General features: G+C 40.8%; 1 protein-coding gene across 1 annotated transcript; it reads left to right on the top strand.

Moving 5' to 3' along the window:
• Window positions 1-1247: 1247 nt before the first annotated feature.
• On the top strand, window positions 1248-13754 carry lrrc38b (leucine rich repeat containing 38b). The gene is made up of 2 exons (XM_058055489.2): window positions 1248-2270; window positions 12697-13754. Exons 1-2 carry the CDS (start codon window positions 1637-1639, stop codon window positions 12942-12944), a joined length of 882 nt encoding a protein of 293 aa, XP_057911472.1. The 5' UTR covers window positions 1248-1636; the 3' UTR covers window positions 12945-13754.
• The last annotated feature ends 4847 nt before the right edge of the window (window positions 13755-18601 follow it).

Genomic DNA, 18601 nt, shown 5'->3' on the forward strand with positions numbered 1-18601 from the left:
GTCGCCAATTAACCTAGCATGTTTTTGAAAACACGCAAAAAACCCCACGCATGCACGGGGAGAACATGCACACAGAGATGGCCAAGGGTGGGATTGAACCCGGGTCTCATAGCTGTGAGGGTCTGTGCGCTAACCACTCGACCGCCGTGCAGTCGGTTGCTAACTAATCCTTGCAAAAAAACTGTCTTCTGTAAACAGTTATTGATGTACGTAAAAAATGTTACAAAAAGAAAATTTTTGTGAAATATACAAACATACAAATCTCCACAATTTGACCCCCCATACCTCACAGACCTGCTCCATCCACACAACCCCTCACGTGCCCTTCGCTCCTCAGACTCCGACTGGCACTTCCCTGTAGGACCAAGCTCCGAAGCTGGGGAGACAATTCTGGAATTCTCCTGTGCCTTGTTTTTAGCTCTGAATGTTGTATTTTAATGTGCTTTTTTTATTCTTTTGATCTATATATCTATATATAGTATCTAGAAAAGCGCTATACAAATACAATGTATTATTAGTATTAGTATTATTATATATATTGTCAGATTTATTATTTACCTATAAAAGTTTTCCCTTCTTAGAAGCAATTCAAATAAGCATTTTTTTGGAGCCAGATGTGCAAGGAGATTCCAAAAACTGGTGATTCAGTTGAAAGGGGGCATCAACACTAGAGGTCAACAAAATGGCACCTGTTCCCTCTCTTTGGCACATCCAGCAGACGATGGTTATTTCGTCACACCACAGGAAGTGACATCACGTGTTGACAGCGTGGCCGGGACACGCCTCCTCGGAGATGAGTGGAGGAGGAGGAGGAGGAGGGAGGATGGGATTGTTTGAGGCTGCAAGCTGAGTCGTGCCACAGTCAGAGGCAGACGTCGGAGCTGCGTGGCTATGCGAGCGCCTCGGAGCGGCCATCTGCATGCATCATGCTCCCGCTCAGACGCTCCATGCATTCTCCTCAGTGCTAATTCCCACTTTTGAACGAGGACAAAGAGGACAGCTGGGTTGTCTTTTGGGTTTTTGTGCAGCGGCGGCAGCAGGAGCAGGACACTGGGAGCTGTGCCAGGGAATAACAATAATAATAACAATAATAAAAGGTGGGGGTGGGGAGGGGGGATAACCTTACGGCACGCTTGAGCGATGTTCCACGGGATTCTCTCTCTCCTTACAAAGGCTTTTGCCGCTCACTGATGGACTAATGGAGGGACTCGGCGGCTTGTCATGCTTGAATCCCAGCTCCGTGTGCCAGACCTTCTTAGTGACCACTGCCGGACCCACTGTGGGGTAGCGTGGCGGATCGAGGACCCCCCTTAACCTCCTCTTCCCTCCAAAGCCTCAACCTTCCCTTGTCTTTACCTCTGCCTGCTTGACCGTATTCACATCCCTTAAGACCCCCAGAAGCAGTCTTGTGCCGCCTAAATGATCTCCTGGACCTCCTCGCTGCTCCGCCGTCGCCTCTTGAGCCCCTCGATATTTCCTGCAGACAAACATTTTCCATCACTGGGGTTGATCCCCCTTTCACTCGCCCTTGCCCCGCCCTCTTCCCGATTTCCTGCCCTCTGACCCTCTTGTTTTCATCGTTCCCCTCTCCTCTGTGCCCTCTTCAGGCCCCCCTCCCCAAACTCATTTCACCCCCATGACGATGTTGCCATGTGTCTCCTGGCTCCAGCCTATCCTTATGGTGCTGACCTCTGTCTTCTGGACCCGGGGGGAGAACTGCCCAGCGACCTGTTTGTGCCCAGACCCCCACACGGTGGACTGCAGTGGCCGGGGTCTGACCCACCTTCCCAATGAGATCCCCTTGGACGTGCGCAGGCTCCTATTGGCTGACAACTGGATACCCCGCATCCCATCCGACTTCTTGGTTCTGTATAGTGACCTGGTCTACCTTGACCTCCGGAACAACACTCTCTCCTACATTGAACCGGGGACACTCAGCACCTCCTCCAGGCTGGTCTTCCTGGACCTTGGCAGTAACAACTTGACAGAAATCCCCAAGGGAACGTTTGGGGAGTCCCGTAGCCTGATCAAGCTACGTCTTGGCAACAATCCCTATCTGAGCATGGTGAACGAGGATGCTTTCCTGGGTCTCACCTCACTCCGGGAGCTGGAACTGGAGCGCAACGCACTGTCTACCCTCAAGGTGGGGGCGCTAAGTCAGCTGCCTTCTTTGCGGGTGGTGAGGCTGGAGGGCAACCCCTGGGTGTGCAACTGCAACTTTGCCAACCTGTTTGCGTGGCTCATGGAGAACAGTCACAAGCTTCCCAACGGTAAGCAAACGCAGGACGGCTTTTCCATGTTTGTGCAACATACACCCGTGTCGTGGCAAATCACGTCTATTTATGTTTCCTCTGTAGGAGAGGGAACCCCCACCCTCCCTCCCGCACCCGTGTTCTAATTTTGTCTCTTTCTTCCTCCACCCCCATAGCCTCCAATGTTAGAGACAGTGTGTAATATGACACAATATCTCTTGTTGTTTCATTTCAATGCAAGCACTATAGTAGCAAATATGTTGTTTTTTTGATTCTTCTCATTCTCTCACAGTTAGTCAATTTCTATTTTTCTTGTTGTAATGTTGGACAGTTGGGAGAGACTTATATATACATATATATACATACATATATACATCCACATCGTTTGGTGCATATTTTACAAGAATATCGTTCTTGTGGGGCTGCAAGGCATTCAAGTGGTTAATTTGCAGACCTCACAGCTAGGAGATGGGGTTCAATTCCACCCTCGGCCATCTCTGTGTGGAGTTTGCATGTTCTCCCTGTGCATGTGTGGGTTTTCTCCGGGTACTCCGGTTTCCTCCCACATTCCAAAAACATGCTAGGTTAATTGGCGACTCCATATTGTCCATAGGTATGAATGTGAGTGTGAATGGTTGTTTGTCTATATGTGCCCTGTGATTGGCTGCCGACCAGTCCAGGGTGTCGCCCAGCCTCTCGCCCGAAGACAGCTGGGATAGGCTCCAGCACCCCTGTGACCTTTGTGAGGATAAGCGGTTAAAAATTAACGAATGAATAACTGGTAGTGTATGTATATGCAAAAATACCATTTTACTAGTTTAGTAAGTGTTCAACCAGACTATATCCTGCGTCCAATTGCCCAATCATCCGATTGGGCAATTTAAATTTTGTCTAATGCAGGACATTTTTGAGAGATTTTTTTTTAAGAATATTGTTCAGGGTAGATTTAGCTGATTTTTTAAGTAGTTGTGGTGATTCCACAGACTTTTATCCAGCATGGTCAGCTTTTATTTATATAATAAAATACATTATTGCAAGTAGTTGAAGTGGTTTAGTTTTTAGAAACCCTGCAGTATGATGTATTCTGCATGGTTGTCCAATCGGTTCAAATTGCAGCCTTTCTTTACATAATGCTGGGCATTGGGTAGACATTTTGTTGTGTGAAATTTAGGCCTTCTGACTTTGTGTTAGATAACAGAGCAGAAGATATGCATGTGTGTGTGTGTGTGCGTGCATCTGAGTAACAACACAGCAGAACAGACTCGCAGTTGTATTGTTGAGCTGCACAGTTGAGCTGCTTACAGGAGAAGATCGGCCTCCAACAGCCAAAGGGTTTGTAATGTTTGTCCTAGTTCAAGCACAAAACGAGCTTCTTTAGAATCTGCTGTCACTCAGCTCAAAGCAGATGATGCATCCCATCACACGATGCATGCACAAGTAATTCAGAGCGAGGCTTATAGATACAAAGTTACTACCTTTTAGTTATCATTTCAGTGCGAGCGAGGCAGCACGTGGGACCCAACGAGGTAAAAATAAACACAACCGAAGTTGCAGCACCACAATGATAATATTTTATGCTGTTATCATATTTACATCTAAGTGTATGTCACAAATTTGGTCTTAATCTAAAAAATTAGGATGTGGTGCGGTGTTCATGTGGATGCTACTGCCGAGTGGGCGTACTTCTATCTGCTTGCGTTCCAATGTTGTTTGGGTGTAAGTGTTGAATTGTGTTCACAGTAGAGTCTTCTTTACTAAAATCTGCATTGTGTTGTTAGAATGGATGACACGATATAAAGAGACAATACTGTTTGGATATACTTTAGAGTAGTCAGAGTACAGCTTGTATCGCAGTATATATGTCCAAATTGTTTGAATATTTACTCGGGATTAGCTGAATAGTACATTTTTGCCAGTATAAAATGAGTACATTTTGTCATCAATTTTCAGTTAACGGTAACCTGTATTGACTGGTCGCAACATTAGGTACACTTGCACAGTAGCACATGTTTGGCATGCAGCATTCTGCACCTCGCAATCTTAAACTTGTTTCGTTTTGCATTTTTTCAAGACAGTGGGCACAATCATGCAACAGCCAATAACGCTGTTTTTTTGTTTGTTTTTTTTCCCGTCTGCTTGCTTCAGATGGTTTGGCTGGTGATATAAAGTCAGTTGGAAAACTGCTTGAAGTACCGAAAAATAGGAGTCAACAAGACTGTAATAATCAATAATAGTGCTTTGTAATTTCTTTTACTTTAATAATGATTTGGATCGCATTAGAAAATTAAAGAAAAGTAAAAGCCATTGTTTAAGTACAGTAATCCCTTCTTTATCATGGTAATTTCATTCCACAAAATACAGTCAAGAAGACTGACAGATTATTATTATGTTTATTGCCATGTTTGCATGAATCACCAACTTCACACATCTCATTAAAAATAATTCAAGAATAACATCTCAAGGATCACTTACACACATACACAGTACACATATAACTGGATAATAAACAGTACATATAGCAACTTCTGATCAATCCAAGGCAATTTCAGACTTAACATTTAAGCCTCACACATTTCCAGCTAAACCACACCCACTTCCTGTTGATGCCCCTCCCAGTACAGATAAAGATACAAATAATTTAGATGGGTGAAAAGATACATATGATATTTATGTACTATGCGGCCCAGTTTTCCAATGAGGGGGATCATGCTCTGTTTCACAATGTCACAGTACGTTTTCCCCTGAATGGACTACACCTCCTCAGTGCCGGCAGCACTCGAGCTACCCCAAACCGTAAAGGCACCACCACCATGGTCGACTGTAAGCAAAATGGCAATAATGGATGTGTGTTGAGTAGTGGTGTCACAAAACCTGACAAGATTTATCTTTCGGTATTTTAACAACTAAACAGTCAGTAAAAATCAATGATTTAACGAACAGAAAACCACAGCTTTTACTTAAGCTGTTGAGTACAAGTGGGGTTTTTGGTAATGGTAATGGTTTTATTTCATTTGAACATGCATCAGATTACAATTGAATGCATCACATAATCAGTTCACAGTTCCACAGTTCCACAGTTCCATGTCCAAAAGGAGTAGGAAGAAGCAAAACTTATTAAATCCTAATTTTAGGGGGGAAAATGAAACAAAATACTTTTATGGAGGTTGAGATTCCCGAGTCTTGTTGGTAAAAGATCATTCATTAGTTCAGTTCAGGGATTAGCAACCATTAAAGATACAACAAACAGAGACTATTATTTCAAAAGAATAACAGCCAAAATGAAGGTAACACAACAAAAACTAAAGCCAATAACACCGCTAGTCACTCGCTAGTCATGCAATAATAATAAAAACAAGTTAAAACTGTTCAAATTGCTGTTTATATTTACTTTTCCTTCTCTTTCGTTATCTTGGCACTTCAATCTTTTTCCGCATTGGTGACATAAGCAATTCTTCGAAACATGAAAAAAAATCCCTGACTAATTTTTTTAAATCAACATATTCAAATTATCCGAATAATCATTGCAGCCCCAGTATCACTATATTTTTTTGTATTTTTTTCATTATTATTATTTTTTTAATTTTAGGAACTTTTTTTATTTCAAAACACAACACTGTAAACAACATTTTATGTACTTACGGCATCTTATGGCATCAAGATTACTGATACAAACACACGCTTCCTGGCAGAAGGCAGGATTATGGTGCTGCTGGTGCAAACTCTCGGGTATCCCTCTGCCAGACCCAATTACCCAAATGACAGGAGGCTGTCAATCATAGCAAAACGTGTTGACCTATTCTCTAATGTGTGCTATTGGAAGTGGAAACCCAATCACAGATGGGACACTCATTAGTGAATGAGGTTGACATGATGAGATTTTCAGCGTACTGTACGTCAGCTCAAGCCAAGCGTCCTCGACGTGGGCAGCTAATGTTTCATTCATCAGAGAGTGAGAAACTCAATTACACAACATGACGCAAAGTGCTTCTATATCTTATGTGTGTGTGTGTATGGATGCGCTGCGTCTACACCGGTGTAGTCCCAGAGGTACAGATGCTGGAACCAATCACAGGCTTATGAATGTGTTAAGTTGGTGTTTGCCAACTGGCTAATGTAGAACATAAAGGTCAGCTGTTGCTATGCTGCTAATGTGGAACAGAATTGTAGAACATACAGATTGGAACCCATCACGCTGTTGCCAGGCAGTTTAAGTAGAACACAAATATAAGACCCATGAAAGACTGAAAGACAGGTCAAGTTTAAGTGCTACGGAAAGACTCTTAGAATATTCGGACAAGCTGCTATTTTTGAAGTCCTGAGATCTTCAGCGTTGGCCTGCATAATGCAAAGATCCCCATGCTGCAAAGCCAATTCCCATTTCATTTCTCATGTCTTGATTTCCCCCGTGATTCCTGGCGAGTCAGCGAGTAGCACACTTGTCTGTTTGCGTATGTTTGATTACTGACAGTCAGTTTGATGGCACAAGCTAAAAAATGGAGGGCTTTGGGGGAAAATTTACATCCTTGCAAAAAAAAGATCAGACAAACATTTATTTTCTGACCTGCCAAACATACAGGTGTTTATCCTTTATTTGTAAAAATAAAAAAAATGGTAACTGTGTATATAACGATCTGGCAATGCTACAAGTTATGGAATTTTTACATGTATTTTTCTAATAATAATAATCAATAGGTCGAGTGGTTAGCGCGCAGACCTCACAGCTGGGAGACCAGGGTTCAATTCCACCCTCAGCCATCTCTGTGTGGAGTTTGCATGTTCTCCTCATGCATGCGTGGGTTTTCTCCGTGGACTCCGGTTTCCTCCCACATTCCAAAAACATGCTAGGTTAATTAGCGACTCCAAATTGTCCATAGGTATGAATGTGAGTGTGAATGGTTGTTTGTCTATATGTGCCCTGTGATTGGCTGGCGACCAGTCCAGGGTGTACCCCGCCTCTCACCTGAACACAGCTGGGATAGGCTCCAGCACCCCCGCTACCCTTGTTAGGATAAGCGGTAGAAAATGAATGAATGAATGAATAATAATCAATAATTATGCTTTGCAAAATTAGAGATGGAACTACCTAAAGTTGTTTTCTTTAACTTTAATAATGATTTGGAGTGCATGAGAAAATTAAAGAAAAGTAAAATAAAGTAAAAGTAAAGTGTAGCCGTCTTTGACTAATGAATGAATAATAATCAATAATAATGTTTTGCAAAATTAGAGATGGAACTACCTAAAGTTGTTTTCTTTAAGTTTAATAATGATTTGCAGTGCATGAGAAAATTAAAGAAAAGTAAAATAAAGTAAAAGTAAAGTGTAGCCGTCTTTGACAAATGAATGAATAATAATCAATAATTATGCTTTGCAAAATTAGAGATGGAACTATCTAAAGTTGTTTTCTTCAACTTTAATAATGATTTGGAGTGCATGAGAAAATTAAAGAAAAGTAAAAGTAAAGTGTAGCCGTCTTTGACTACATGGTCATTGTTTAACAAGTACAGTAATCCCTTCTTTATTATGGTAATTTCATTCCACACCCAACTCTTGATCATTCAATTTCCCCAAAGTAGGATTTCATATTTATAAATAGAATATTTTCATAGTTACAGCATATTAAGCCTGTTTACAACCTTCGGCATATGGTTTTGAACATTACCAGAGCCCCCTAGACATGAGCTAAGACTCCCATAGCACCTTTCCACTTGTATTATAGACTTACTAATAAGACATTTAAGACACAAATAAGACATGAGCTCATCATTGTTGCTATAAATGTGCTCCCTAGTGTGGCTATGGGGAATTACAGTAAAATATAATACATTACAGAATACCTAATCTGGTATTGCTTCCCAAGGTGAAAAAAAAAAGATGTCTATTCAGGGCAAGGCATTCATTTGTGGAGTTGTGTACCACACACCCTGCAACTAATTGAAACATGGCATCTATGAATGTGGAGGTCATTTTATTTGCAGCACCTCTATTGCTTTTTATGGGTGCGTTAGTGCATTTTGTAATCAGGTAGATGAATGTTTAATTAAAGGATGAGTGTAAACATGATCCAGTGCTGTCTTGTGTGCCGGCGGGTTAAGGAAGAACAAAGGCTATGTATAATTCAGGGTGACACAGTTCTTTGGGTGCATCGGCCGGGGTAATTGGAACTGGATCTTGCCCGCGGGGAACGGCGGGGCAGCTCCCATGGAGGACACTAGGAGCAGCTTCACCACAAAGTAGCAGTTTTGTGGCAGGACCAGTGATCAGTATCGAGTTGCGATAAATAGATATAAATAGGAAGGCATGCCCTTGTGGGTATGTAATGACAAAAAGATCTGTTTCATTAACTGGCAGCTTCGTCGTATCCTGGCCTAATTTCATGTTTATTTAAAGTCGAGCTGTGAGATGGTGATGGCGTTGGCAGGCTTAGGTGGGCACGGCATCGGGTACTCTGTGGCACAAAAGCCGAGTGGCTAATCGGCCGGTGTTAAAGGTGAAAAGCCAAAAGCCGGCAAACACAATAGCACACAATAGCAAAATGCTACTTGGTGACGACGAGCGGCCGTCCAAAGGCCACGAGGAGCGCTGATGAAATGTGATGTGATTGGCTCTCCATGCAGAAGGAATCCCCTCCTGAGTGATTCACCCTCGACTGCACTGTTGCACTAATGCTCGTCATTCGGCATTCCACACGCTGCATGCATACCCCCCCCCACTGTGTTATATTAAATTTTTTATTGCTTTATCACACCTGAATTATTGAATTACTTGATATTGAAGGTTGTTTAAGTCATTAGCGTGTTTTTCTCTTGTACAGACATGATGGGCGTCTGAAAAATTCAACATGATTCAGTGTTTTTTTTTTGTTTCCCGCGCTCGCTATAATATCTACAGTGTCGTTAAAGGAGGGCTGGAATATACACGACTCTGATAGCGATCTGCCACAACAAGATAGATCAATCACACCGCAGCACTTCGCCCAACCCCACGGCTGAACGTAATCCCAAATGTAATCCATCAACTGTCCGTGATAGGAATGTAACACGGGTGTCCGTGTTGCCTGGCATGCGTGAGAGGCAATGATTGGTGCAAAATCATACCATTAGCTCGCATGCTAGTACGCAGTTTAATCCCATCATTTTTTTTTCCTTGATACAGTCAGCCAACTTTTGCTGTTAAAGCGCCACGGACGCGACTATATTGGGATGCACAATACATTCAATCAACTTTATTTGTATTGGGAAAACTTTAGCGCTAACTGCCGATCTATTCTGGAAAAATTACATTTGAAATGATTGAATGCATGCACAACAATAACAACTTTTAGCATATTAGTAGTGAAAATTATGGTAAAAGTAATGAAAGATTACAATTGAATCAGTTCACAGTTCCACATGTCCAAAAGGAGTAGGAAGAAGCAAAGCTTATTAAATCCTACCCCTCCATCTGGTACTTTTACAATCAGTAACTGTGACATTTGTTCACTTCCTGCTTTCTATAATACAGTTTAAGGTTTTTTTTTGTTTTTTTTTTAATAATGTACCTCGTACCGAAGTACGAGGTGATATGACCATATAATGACATAATGGTTACCATAGTAACTGTCAATATAGTGATAATATGGAATGGATATGAGCTGGTTTAAGAAACTATACAAACATGTGGTGTATGTACAACAATTTGGCTGAGATTAATAGGTTGCAATACTACTATGAATACTACTCTGCGCCTCTGGGTGCGCCCACTCTGCTCTGATTGCTTACACGTCCAAAGTACTTCCTAATTAAACACTTTGGAAACACTTTGCGGGACTACCAGATATGGGTATCACCAACTCTTAACGCTTTCTGGGGAAGGGCAAAGAGTGAATCGCGCTTCCAGCCACGCCCCAAATTATGCGCGTTAGCTTAACTGGAGATACTAAATTCCCAATAAGTGTTAATATGAGTGTGTATATATATATATATATATGTATATGTATACGTGCTCTGTAAGTACCCTGCCTCTTGCCCAAAATCAGCTGCGATAGGCGCTAGCTTAACCATGACCCAAATAAGGACAAGTGGTATCAAAAATAGATGGATTGCTCATTTAATTCATCAATTCACGAGAGACCATGCCTGGCCACGTTTTACTCACAATAATCTCACTAAAAGCTCTGCTGAGTCAAAGTGTAAAAAGGACCTGCTGTGTGGAAATTGCGTGCCATATTGTGATTATGCAACATGTCTGAGAATAATAGTCTTTAAAACACAGCCAGCCAAAATAGCAGCATAATTGTCACTGGTCAGTGTAACCGGTAATAGTGTAATTAATATTGCCTCTAGCCTTTTTAATTGTTTCTTTTCATGGATTTCCCCATGTTTATGTTTGACTATTGAGTATTATTCAGTGTGCTCTGTCTTCCTGCAAATCGCTGGCATTGGCTTTTTTGTCTATTTTGTTCTGACTCATCGGATCTCATTGCTGATCCAGAATCGGGAGGCTCTGTTTGTGGTCTACAATGAAAATGGAGTGTCACATTTTTGTTTTTGCTCAGAAGTAATAAAAAAAGCAATGTTCGGTTCCACATTCCACCAAACGTTATTATTACAGTATAACTTCTCAAGGAAGGTGCAGTGGAACCTCGGTTTTTGTCATTAACCCTTTCCAAAAGACCAGATGAAAACTAAAAAAATGCAAAAACCGAATCAGTTTTTCTCAATAAATTGAACTGATCCCCTCTAGACACCCAAATACTATATATCAATACTATATCTCAATATCAATTATATAAAATAATTCTACTTTTACATGCAAAGCCAATTAAAAATGAAGTGGATAAATGAACATTTCAGAACAGAAGGAGACATGTTCATCATTCTGTATGCACTCTATGAACAAATAGACAACACACACACATAACATTTAATAAACACATAATAAACATAATATATACATAATAAAATTCTCTGGCTGCAATCTGTCTATAGATGAGACATTAAATTCATATTGCATGGAGTTAACCATGGTATATCCGACATGACATAGTGAAAAAAAATATCCTCGCATCATGTGTGGAAGTGGTACATTTTTGTTCCTCACTCTGTTTGAAAAACCTTCTTAAGTGAAGAATAAGTTAGTGTTAGTTAGCTTGGTCCCATATTATTAAAGCGGTGGATGTCTCCTATGTCCCTGCAGTGATCCTGTTGCGCATGTGGTGTAAACAAAGAATGTAGTATAAAGGTGACTATGGGGGTGTTATTTCATATTTATAGGGCTCTAATAATGGTAGAAAGGCATTAAATAGTTGTCTATGCTCTATCAACAAAAACATTGATTTTTTAAATTACTGAATTCTATTGACTGTAGATGTAGTAAGTACAGGTGACTATAGGGGTGTTATTTCATATTTATAGGGCTCTAATAATGGTAAAAAGTCATTAAATGGTTATCTATGTTCAACTAAAATATAGATTTTTTTAAATTATTGAATTCTATTGACTGTAATGCGTTGATGTAGTAAGTAAAGGTGACTGTAGGGGTGTTATTTCATATTTATAGGGCTCTAATAATGGTAGAAAGTCATTAAATGGTTATCCATGCTCTATGAACTAAAATATAGATTTTTTAAATTATTGAATTCTATTGACTGTAATGCGTGGATATAGTATTTAAAGGTGACTATAGGGGTGTTATTTCATATTTATAGGGCTCTAATGGTAATAAGTCATTAAATGCTTATCTATGCTCTGTCAACTAAAATATTGATTTTTTTTAAATTATTGAATTCTATTGACTGTAATGCGTAGATGCTTTTTGGGTACTCGACTAGTTTGTGAGGTGCACTATTATGAAATTGTTAACTGAACACAAAATGATGAAAATGTATCTATAGTAGGTAGCATCTATAGAAATGTATCCATGTATCATGTGCTCTCTTCTGTCTTACTGTTGCTACGGTGAAACTAGTCCTGCCGTAGGTGGATGAGCTGAACTTGCGCACCAAGAATTCAAACTCTGCAAGTGAACACTTTGACATTTAGTGTATTAAATCATCTCTCTCCGCATTGCCCTGCAGAATATGCTCCATAGAATAAAAACAAGTTGGTGTGCTGGATTTGAATTGAATATTTACACCCGTCCTCATTCTTCCCGAATGTGTTTACATTTTGTTCCAATTATTTCCAATGCAAGTGGATTTTTTTTTTATTTTCCAGTATCTTTGGAATGATAATGAAAGAGAGCTTTTAGTGGGAATAATTGAAATATTGGATGACATTTATTTTAGGGCATATTGCACAACAATAAGCCTCAGTCTTGTCTGCTTGCCCTTGCACATTATGTAATCCTCTGCATGGACGCCACACAAATGCATTTGTGCACAAGTTGAAATCCGGCATCGCTCACTGGAAGCCTGCTTTAGCATGTCTGGCAAATCTGTCTGATCTTATTTTCTCTCCCGGCCCAGGAGTGGAAGGCATGGAGTGCTCCCTGCCCATGGACGGACGCCGCGTGTCCCTGACCCAGCTCTCCAAGGACAGCTTCCGCGAGTGCCAGGCCAGCCTGACTCTAACGGACCTGCTCATCATCATTTTCTCTGGCATCTCGGTGTCCGTGGTGGCCATCATGACCAGCTTCTTTCTGGCTTCCACCGTTCACTGCTTCCAGCGCTGGAGTAAAGGCTCCAAGGGTGACGAGGAGGAGAGCGAGGAGTGACAAGGATGTACTTTTAAGGGCTTGTCTAATTGGACTATTTCCAACACTCCACGGGACAAAGTGTGCGACACTGGGCCAGATTTATGCTGCTTCCTCCCTGGTGAACACCAAGGACTGTTTTATGGAAGGATCCTAGCCTGGTACAGTTGCGGTTTTCTTTGCACACGGGCATCTAATTATGGTAAGAAAAGGTACCTCCTGAGGGATTACACGGTAGTGGGCTCCACTCGACATGATCTCACACTTCCAACATAGCTAGGGTAGCACTTTGTGTAGAAGATGCAGGGAAAAACAGAGAACTTCGACTGTGTTCACACTTGTAGCTCTGTACCATATTCTCATCACATCTACGTTTTGGCCAGTATAAACATGTCATAAGTAGGGGTGTAACGGTACGTATTCAGAAAAAGATTAGATAGATACCATTTCCAGGTCAGGAGTATCCAAGTTCAAGCACCTCAGGGTCTTGTTCACAACCGAGGGAAGGATGGAGGACATGATCGACATAGGGATTGGTGCAGCGTCTACAGTGAGGAGAACTCTGCATCCGTTTGTTGTGGTGAAAATGGAGCTGAGCTGGAAGGCAAAGCTCTCAATTCACCGGTCGATCTACGTTCCTTCCCTCAACCATGGTCAGGAGCTTTAGGTGGCGATCAAAAAAAGGGCAAGAACACGGAAACAGGTGGACAAAATGAGCTTCCGTCGTAGCGAGAGTGAGAAACTTAGTCAGTCATAAACATTAGCCACGTTTACATGAGGGGTTTTTCTCTTTCCGAATGGAATCTTTCCGAATGACCTTTCCGAAAACAATGGTATACATGGAAAGGAATATTCCAATCTCTTGTCTACATGCGCCGCTATAATCAACCAGAATAGTCAATGGGGCATTCGCAGTAAAACGTAAACATCAACATCACGTGATACCGACTTCCCTGAGTTTTTTTTCCACTTGTTGGAATAACAGTTTTTCGTTCGTCCAGTCTTGGAATTAGTTTGGATCAAAAACAAACTTTCCGCAGCAGTCCACTGCCGATTGCTCGCCTCCATTTTTAAAACCTAAGAACGTCTCGAACTGCGTGTTACGTCATATCTGAGCATACGCTGAAAGAACGCAGCCGGATAAAGATAAAATTCTTGCTAATATTTTATAATTAAACTCGGGACATGTTTTATATAGATATGTATTTTCTTTTTTAATAAAACTGGACTTATGAATAAAGTATAGAAGTGTTTAGATACCATTCCACAAATGGCGGTAATGCACACGAAAGCTGCTTGCCAACCGCCAATAAACAACAGAAGAAGAAAAACACCACAAAGAAGAACTTTCCGTTTGAGCGAGTACAAGATACCTCAATCGGATTGGGGAAAGGAATATTCCACCCCTGTGAATCCGATTATATATTCATTCGGATTGGCACTTTTCTTTCGGAATGAGGTGTATACAAAGGTTACATTCTTTCCGTTTGAGCAAATAAACCGAATTGGAATATTTGGGTCCGTGTATACGTGGCTATTGCTGGGTATAGGGGCCAAATAGGAGCAGATTGCTAACCCTAAACCCCCGTGTTTGGGTAAAAACAAATGGATTTAAGGGACCGCCAATAAACAACAGAAGAAGAAAAACACCACGAAGAAGAACGCAACCTGACAACTTTCCGATTGAGCGATTACAAGATACCTCAATCGAATTGGGGAAAGGAATATTCCACCCCTGTGAATCCGATTATATATTCATTCGGATTGGCACTTTTCTTTCGGAATGAGGTGTATACAAAGGTTACATTCTTTCCGTTTCAGCAAATAAACCGAATTTAATTGGAATATTTGGGTCCATGTATACGTGGCTATTGAGAGGAGCCAAATGAGGTGGCTCGAGAATCTGGCATCTGGTCAGAATGCCTCCTGGACTCCTCTCTTGGGGAGGCGTTCAGGGCACATATGACCAGCAGAAGGCTCAGGGAAGACCTAGGACAGGTTACTGTACTGTAAGATAGACTATAGAATACCTATATGAAATTATTTAATGTACCATTACACCCCTAGTCACGACATAATTGGAGTGACATATTTTGAAACTGCAAATGTAAGCTCTAAAACATGCACTCATACGCAGGCTGTAGCGGACTGAGGTCAGATTGCTTTCACACCACAGTTGCTGTGCTGTGTCCACTCCTGATGAACCGAGGATCAAACTAGAAAAAATGGTGTGAAAGCAACAACGGTCCACTTGTCTCCACAAGCACAGCAACGGCACCACAAGTTTTTATTTTTTATTTTTAACCGAACCAAAAAGTATGAACACAACCTTCAAATACCATAAAGTCGGATTGTGACATTTTAATTGTGACATTGTGTCGGAATTATGTCATGAAAGATATCATACAGAACGGTGACCTCAGTATTTCAACTCCTATGACGTCATATCTTGTCATTTACACGGTGTGTTTCAAGGACGTGTAAAGTGGACACGTGGACAGATTCCATGGTATATTATATATATACGATGTAGTCACACATGTAACGTGCACCATATGAATCGAGAGAATATACTCTACTTTCATTAGTGTAGAAAGATAAATTAGCTCTGCGTATAATCCTCACAATTAGGGCAAAATATGGTATTATTAAAGAAAGCTTGCGTAGAACTATTGTGTCAATTAACGCACTTTAATGGTGAATCTAACGATGTGACACCCCTAATTACACCATTCCGTCCTCATCTGCCAAAGAGAAGTGGAAGTGGATTATTTATTGAATTATTATTTTGATGTTTTGTCATTATCAGGAAGGTATAAGTTCTTTTCAACATAAGGCAACACTAAATGACACCATCATATGAACATTAAACATCATAATGAAATACATCTTTGGGTCCGTTTAATAGCCCCATAAGCACTCATTTAATAAATCACCGCCATTATCACGGGAGTCTCTTGTCGTGCTTTAATAGAGTTCTTCCGAGGTCCCGCCGTAAAGCTAATGACTTAAGTTACAAGAAAGGTTTAATTAAGAAAAATATGGGAGCAGCATTTATCACACACCAGAGCAACAGTACGGAACGCTCTGATTTAAGGCGGCCTGAATGTGCTAATTGCATTCTTTATTTATTAGTCCTCTATTGTTTGGGGTTTGCGGATGCTCAGTACCGGAAGATTGGTGTTTGTGTCGCTGCTATTGTTAAGGCATGTTGCCGCTGATATTCTAGTGAGGCATGAATAATTCTATGAAACTGAGACGTGGAATGGAAAGAATGACAGACCCCGGAATGCAAACAAACGAAATGACGGACAAGCACATATTTGTACCATATGATGTTTTTTTTTTCTTTTTTGGTCTGTTTAGAGCCAATAACCTTGAGCCTTAAACATTCTTAACATGCAAAATAATTGCATAATAAGCAGTGTTAGACAAATTACTTAAAAAAAGTTATTATATTTATTGGTTACTTACCTCAAAGTAAGTTAACTATAAGAAAATTACTCACTTATGAATGTAATTATTGCATAACTTAAAGGGGACATTTCATTCATTCATTCATTCATTCATTTTCTACCGCTTTTTCCTCACGAGGGTCGCGGGGGTGCTGGAGCCTATCCCAGCTGTCTTCAGGCGAGAGGTGATGTACATCCTGGACTGGTGGCCAGCCAATCACAGGGAACATATAGACAAACAACCATTCACACTCACATTCATACCTATGGACAATTTGGAGTCGCCAATTAACCTAGCATGTTTTTGGAATGTGGGAGGAAACCGGAGTACCCGGAGAAAACCCACGCATACACTGGGACAACATGGAAACTCCACACAGAGATGGCCGAGGGTGGAATTGAACCTGGAATTGAAGGTCTGCTAACCACACGACTGCCGTATAGTAAAGGGGACCTATTATACTCATTTTTCGACACTTTGTAATGAGTTGTGACTCCTATAGAGCAGCTACACACAATAACCCGCACAGAAAAAATTTGGATCTTCCAGAATCTGCACCTATTCCAGCTGTATTTCCTTTGATTTGTGTTTCCTGCCAAAACGGTCTGTTTTTATTCATTCCACCCACGGCCACTCCGCTGTGATTGGTCACATGCCCAATGTGCTTTTGAAACCGAGCGTTTTGAGCTATCCCAAAATTTTTTCAGGGCTCACTTCCAAGTACACAAACCCCATTATCTTAAACTTTGGCATTGTTTAACACGAGAATACAACATCATAACTACATTTATAGTGTTTAAATGTTGGAATGTTTGAAATAGTGATTAATTCGATTACCAATTTCTGGAAAACAATAACAAAGTTACTCCCAACACTGGAAATAAGACAAGTAATGAAGGCAGCGACTTTACAGCTACAAATGCTTCAGAGGAAACCGGTGAGATTCTAAAAAAGTCCTAATTAATGTATAAAGTTTTTTTTTTACTTTGATGAAATTCCAGCTTGTTTATGATTTTTTTTTTCTTTCAATTGTACTGGTTAGAATCCCTGCATCAGTAAACACGATGCTAATGCCAGTGGCTAGCAGAATACTGTCAAAACAATGAAGTAGCCACACTAGCCTCTTTGACAGCTGGCATTTCCCTAAGCCTCCTTGATTAGATGTTAAAAACGTTGCTTTCAATTTCAGCCTGGGGTCTGTCATTCCAATTTCTGTTAACATTACAATGAAAAACTATGAAAAGCGGTTATGTATTTGTCGAATTTAAGGGTGCCATTAGGATACGGGACGCTCGATCACATGTTCCATGATGAAAGTTGATAGTTCAAACTCACAAACAAAGTGCAATCATTCAATATGTTGAGGCATGAGATTGTTTTCTACAGTGGAAGAATCCAAGAAGGAGTTTTTTTTATACATATTATCATTTCCAACTACTGTGTAGTTGCAGTATTGACTCTTACGTTTGATTAGCTCTTAGCTTGAAGCATACGTTGGCATGACAGCTTCATTTCTCTTGCTCATTTGGTTAACAAACACACCAGAACATCAGAGCATGCACTGTTGTGTTAACTACTGTTCAACTCTTAGATTCATGTCTATTTTTATATTAAACCTTTTGGAACGGAGTGTTTATTTACAGGCCAGCCCCCCCCCCGGGGTCAGTTCTGACATTGTCAACCCGGAAAGCGGCGACTCCTGGTGGTTGTCTTTCACGATATGGCTTTGTCAGACGCAATACGAGGACGCCCGATCTTAAATGAAGGTGACGTTTGGTCAGAGTCAAATTGAGATTAAACTGTGGCGACTGTGACGCTGTCACCACATATAAACATATTTCAAAATGTCAAACACATCGTATGTGTAGCTGTATTTTGTTGTTTGGTTAAAACAAAAAATAAAAACATTTTTTTCTTCTTTGTCAATGGTATGTTTATTATGCATCATTTATTATTATTCCAAAATAACCAGTAGAAAATATTTGAGATTTTATTCACTGAATTGACCTGCAAATATTCATTCATTTTCTACTGCTTTTCCTCACAAGGGTCGCGGAGGTGCTGGAGCCTATCCCAGCTGTCTTCAGGCAAGAGGCGGGGTACACCCTGGACTGGTCGCCAGCCAATCACAGGGCACATATAGACAAACAACCATTCACACTCACATTCATACCTATGGACAATTTGGAGTCGCTAATTAACCTAGCAGGTTTTGGGAATGT

The sequence above is a fragment of the Doryrhamphus excisus genome, linkage group LG18 (assembly GCF_037039965.1).
Source record: "Doryrhamphus excisus strain RoL-2023G ecotype Guam linkage group LG18, RoL_Dexc_Guam_v1.1, whole genome shotgun sequence".
Classification (NCBI taxonomy): Eukaryota; Metazoa; Chordata; class Actinopteri; order Syngnathiformes; family Syngnathidae; genus Doryrhamphus; species Doryrhamphus excisus.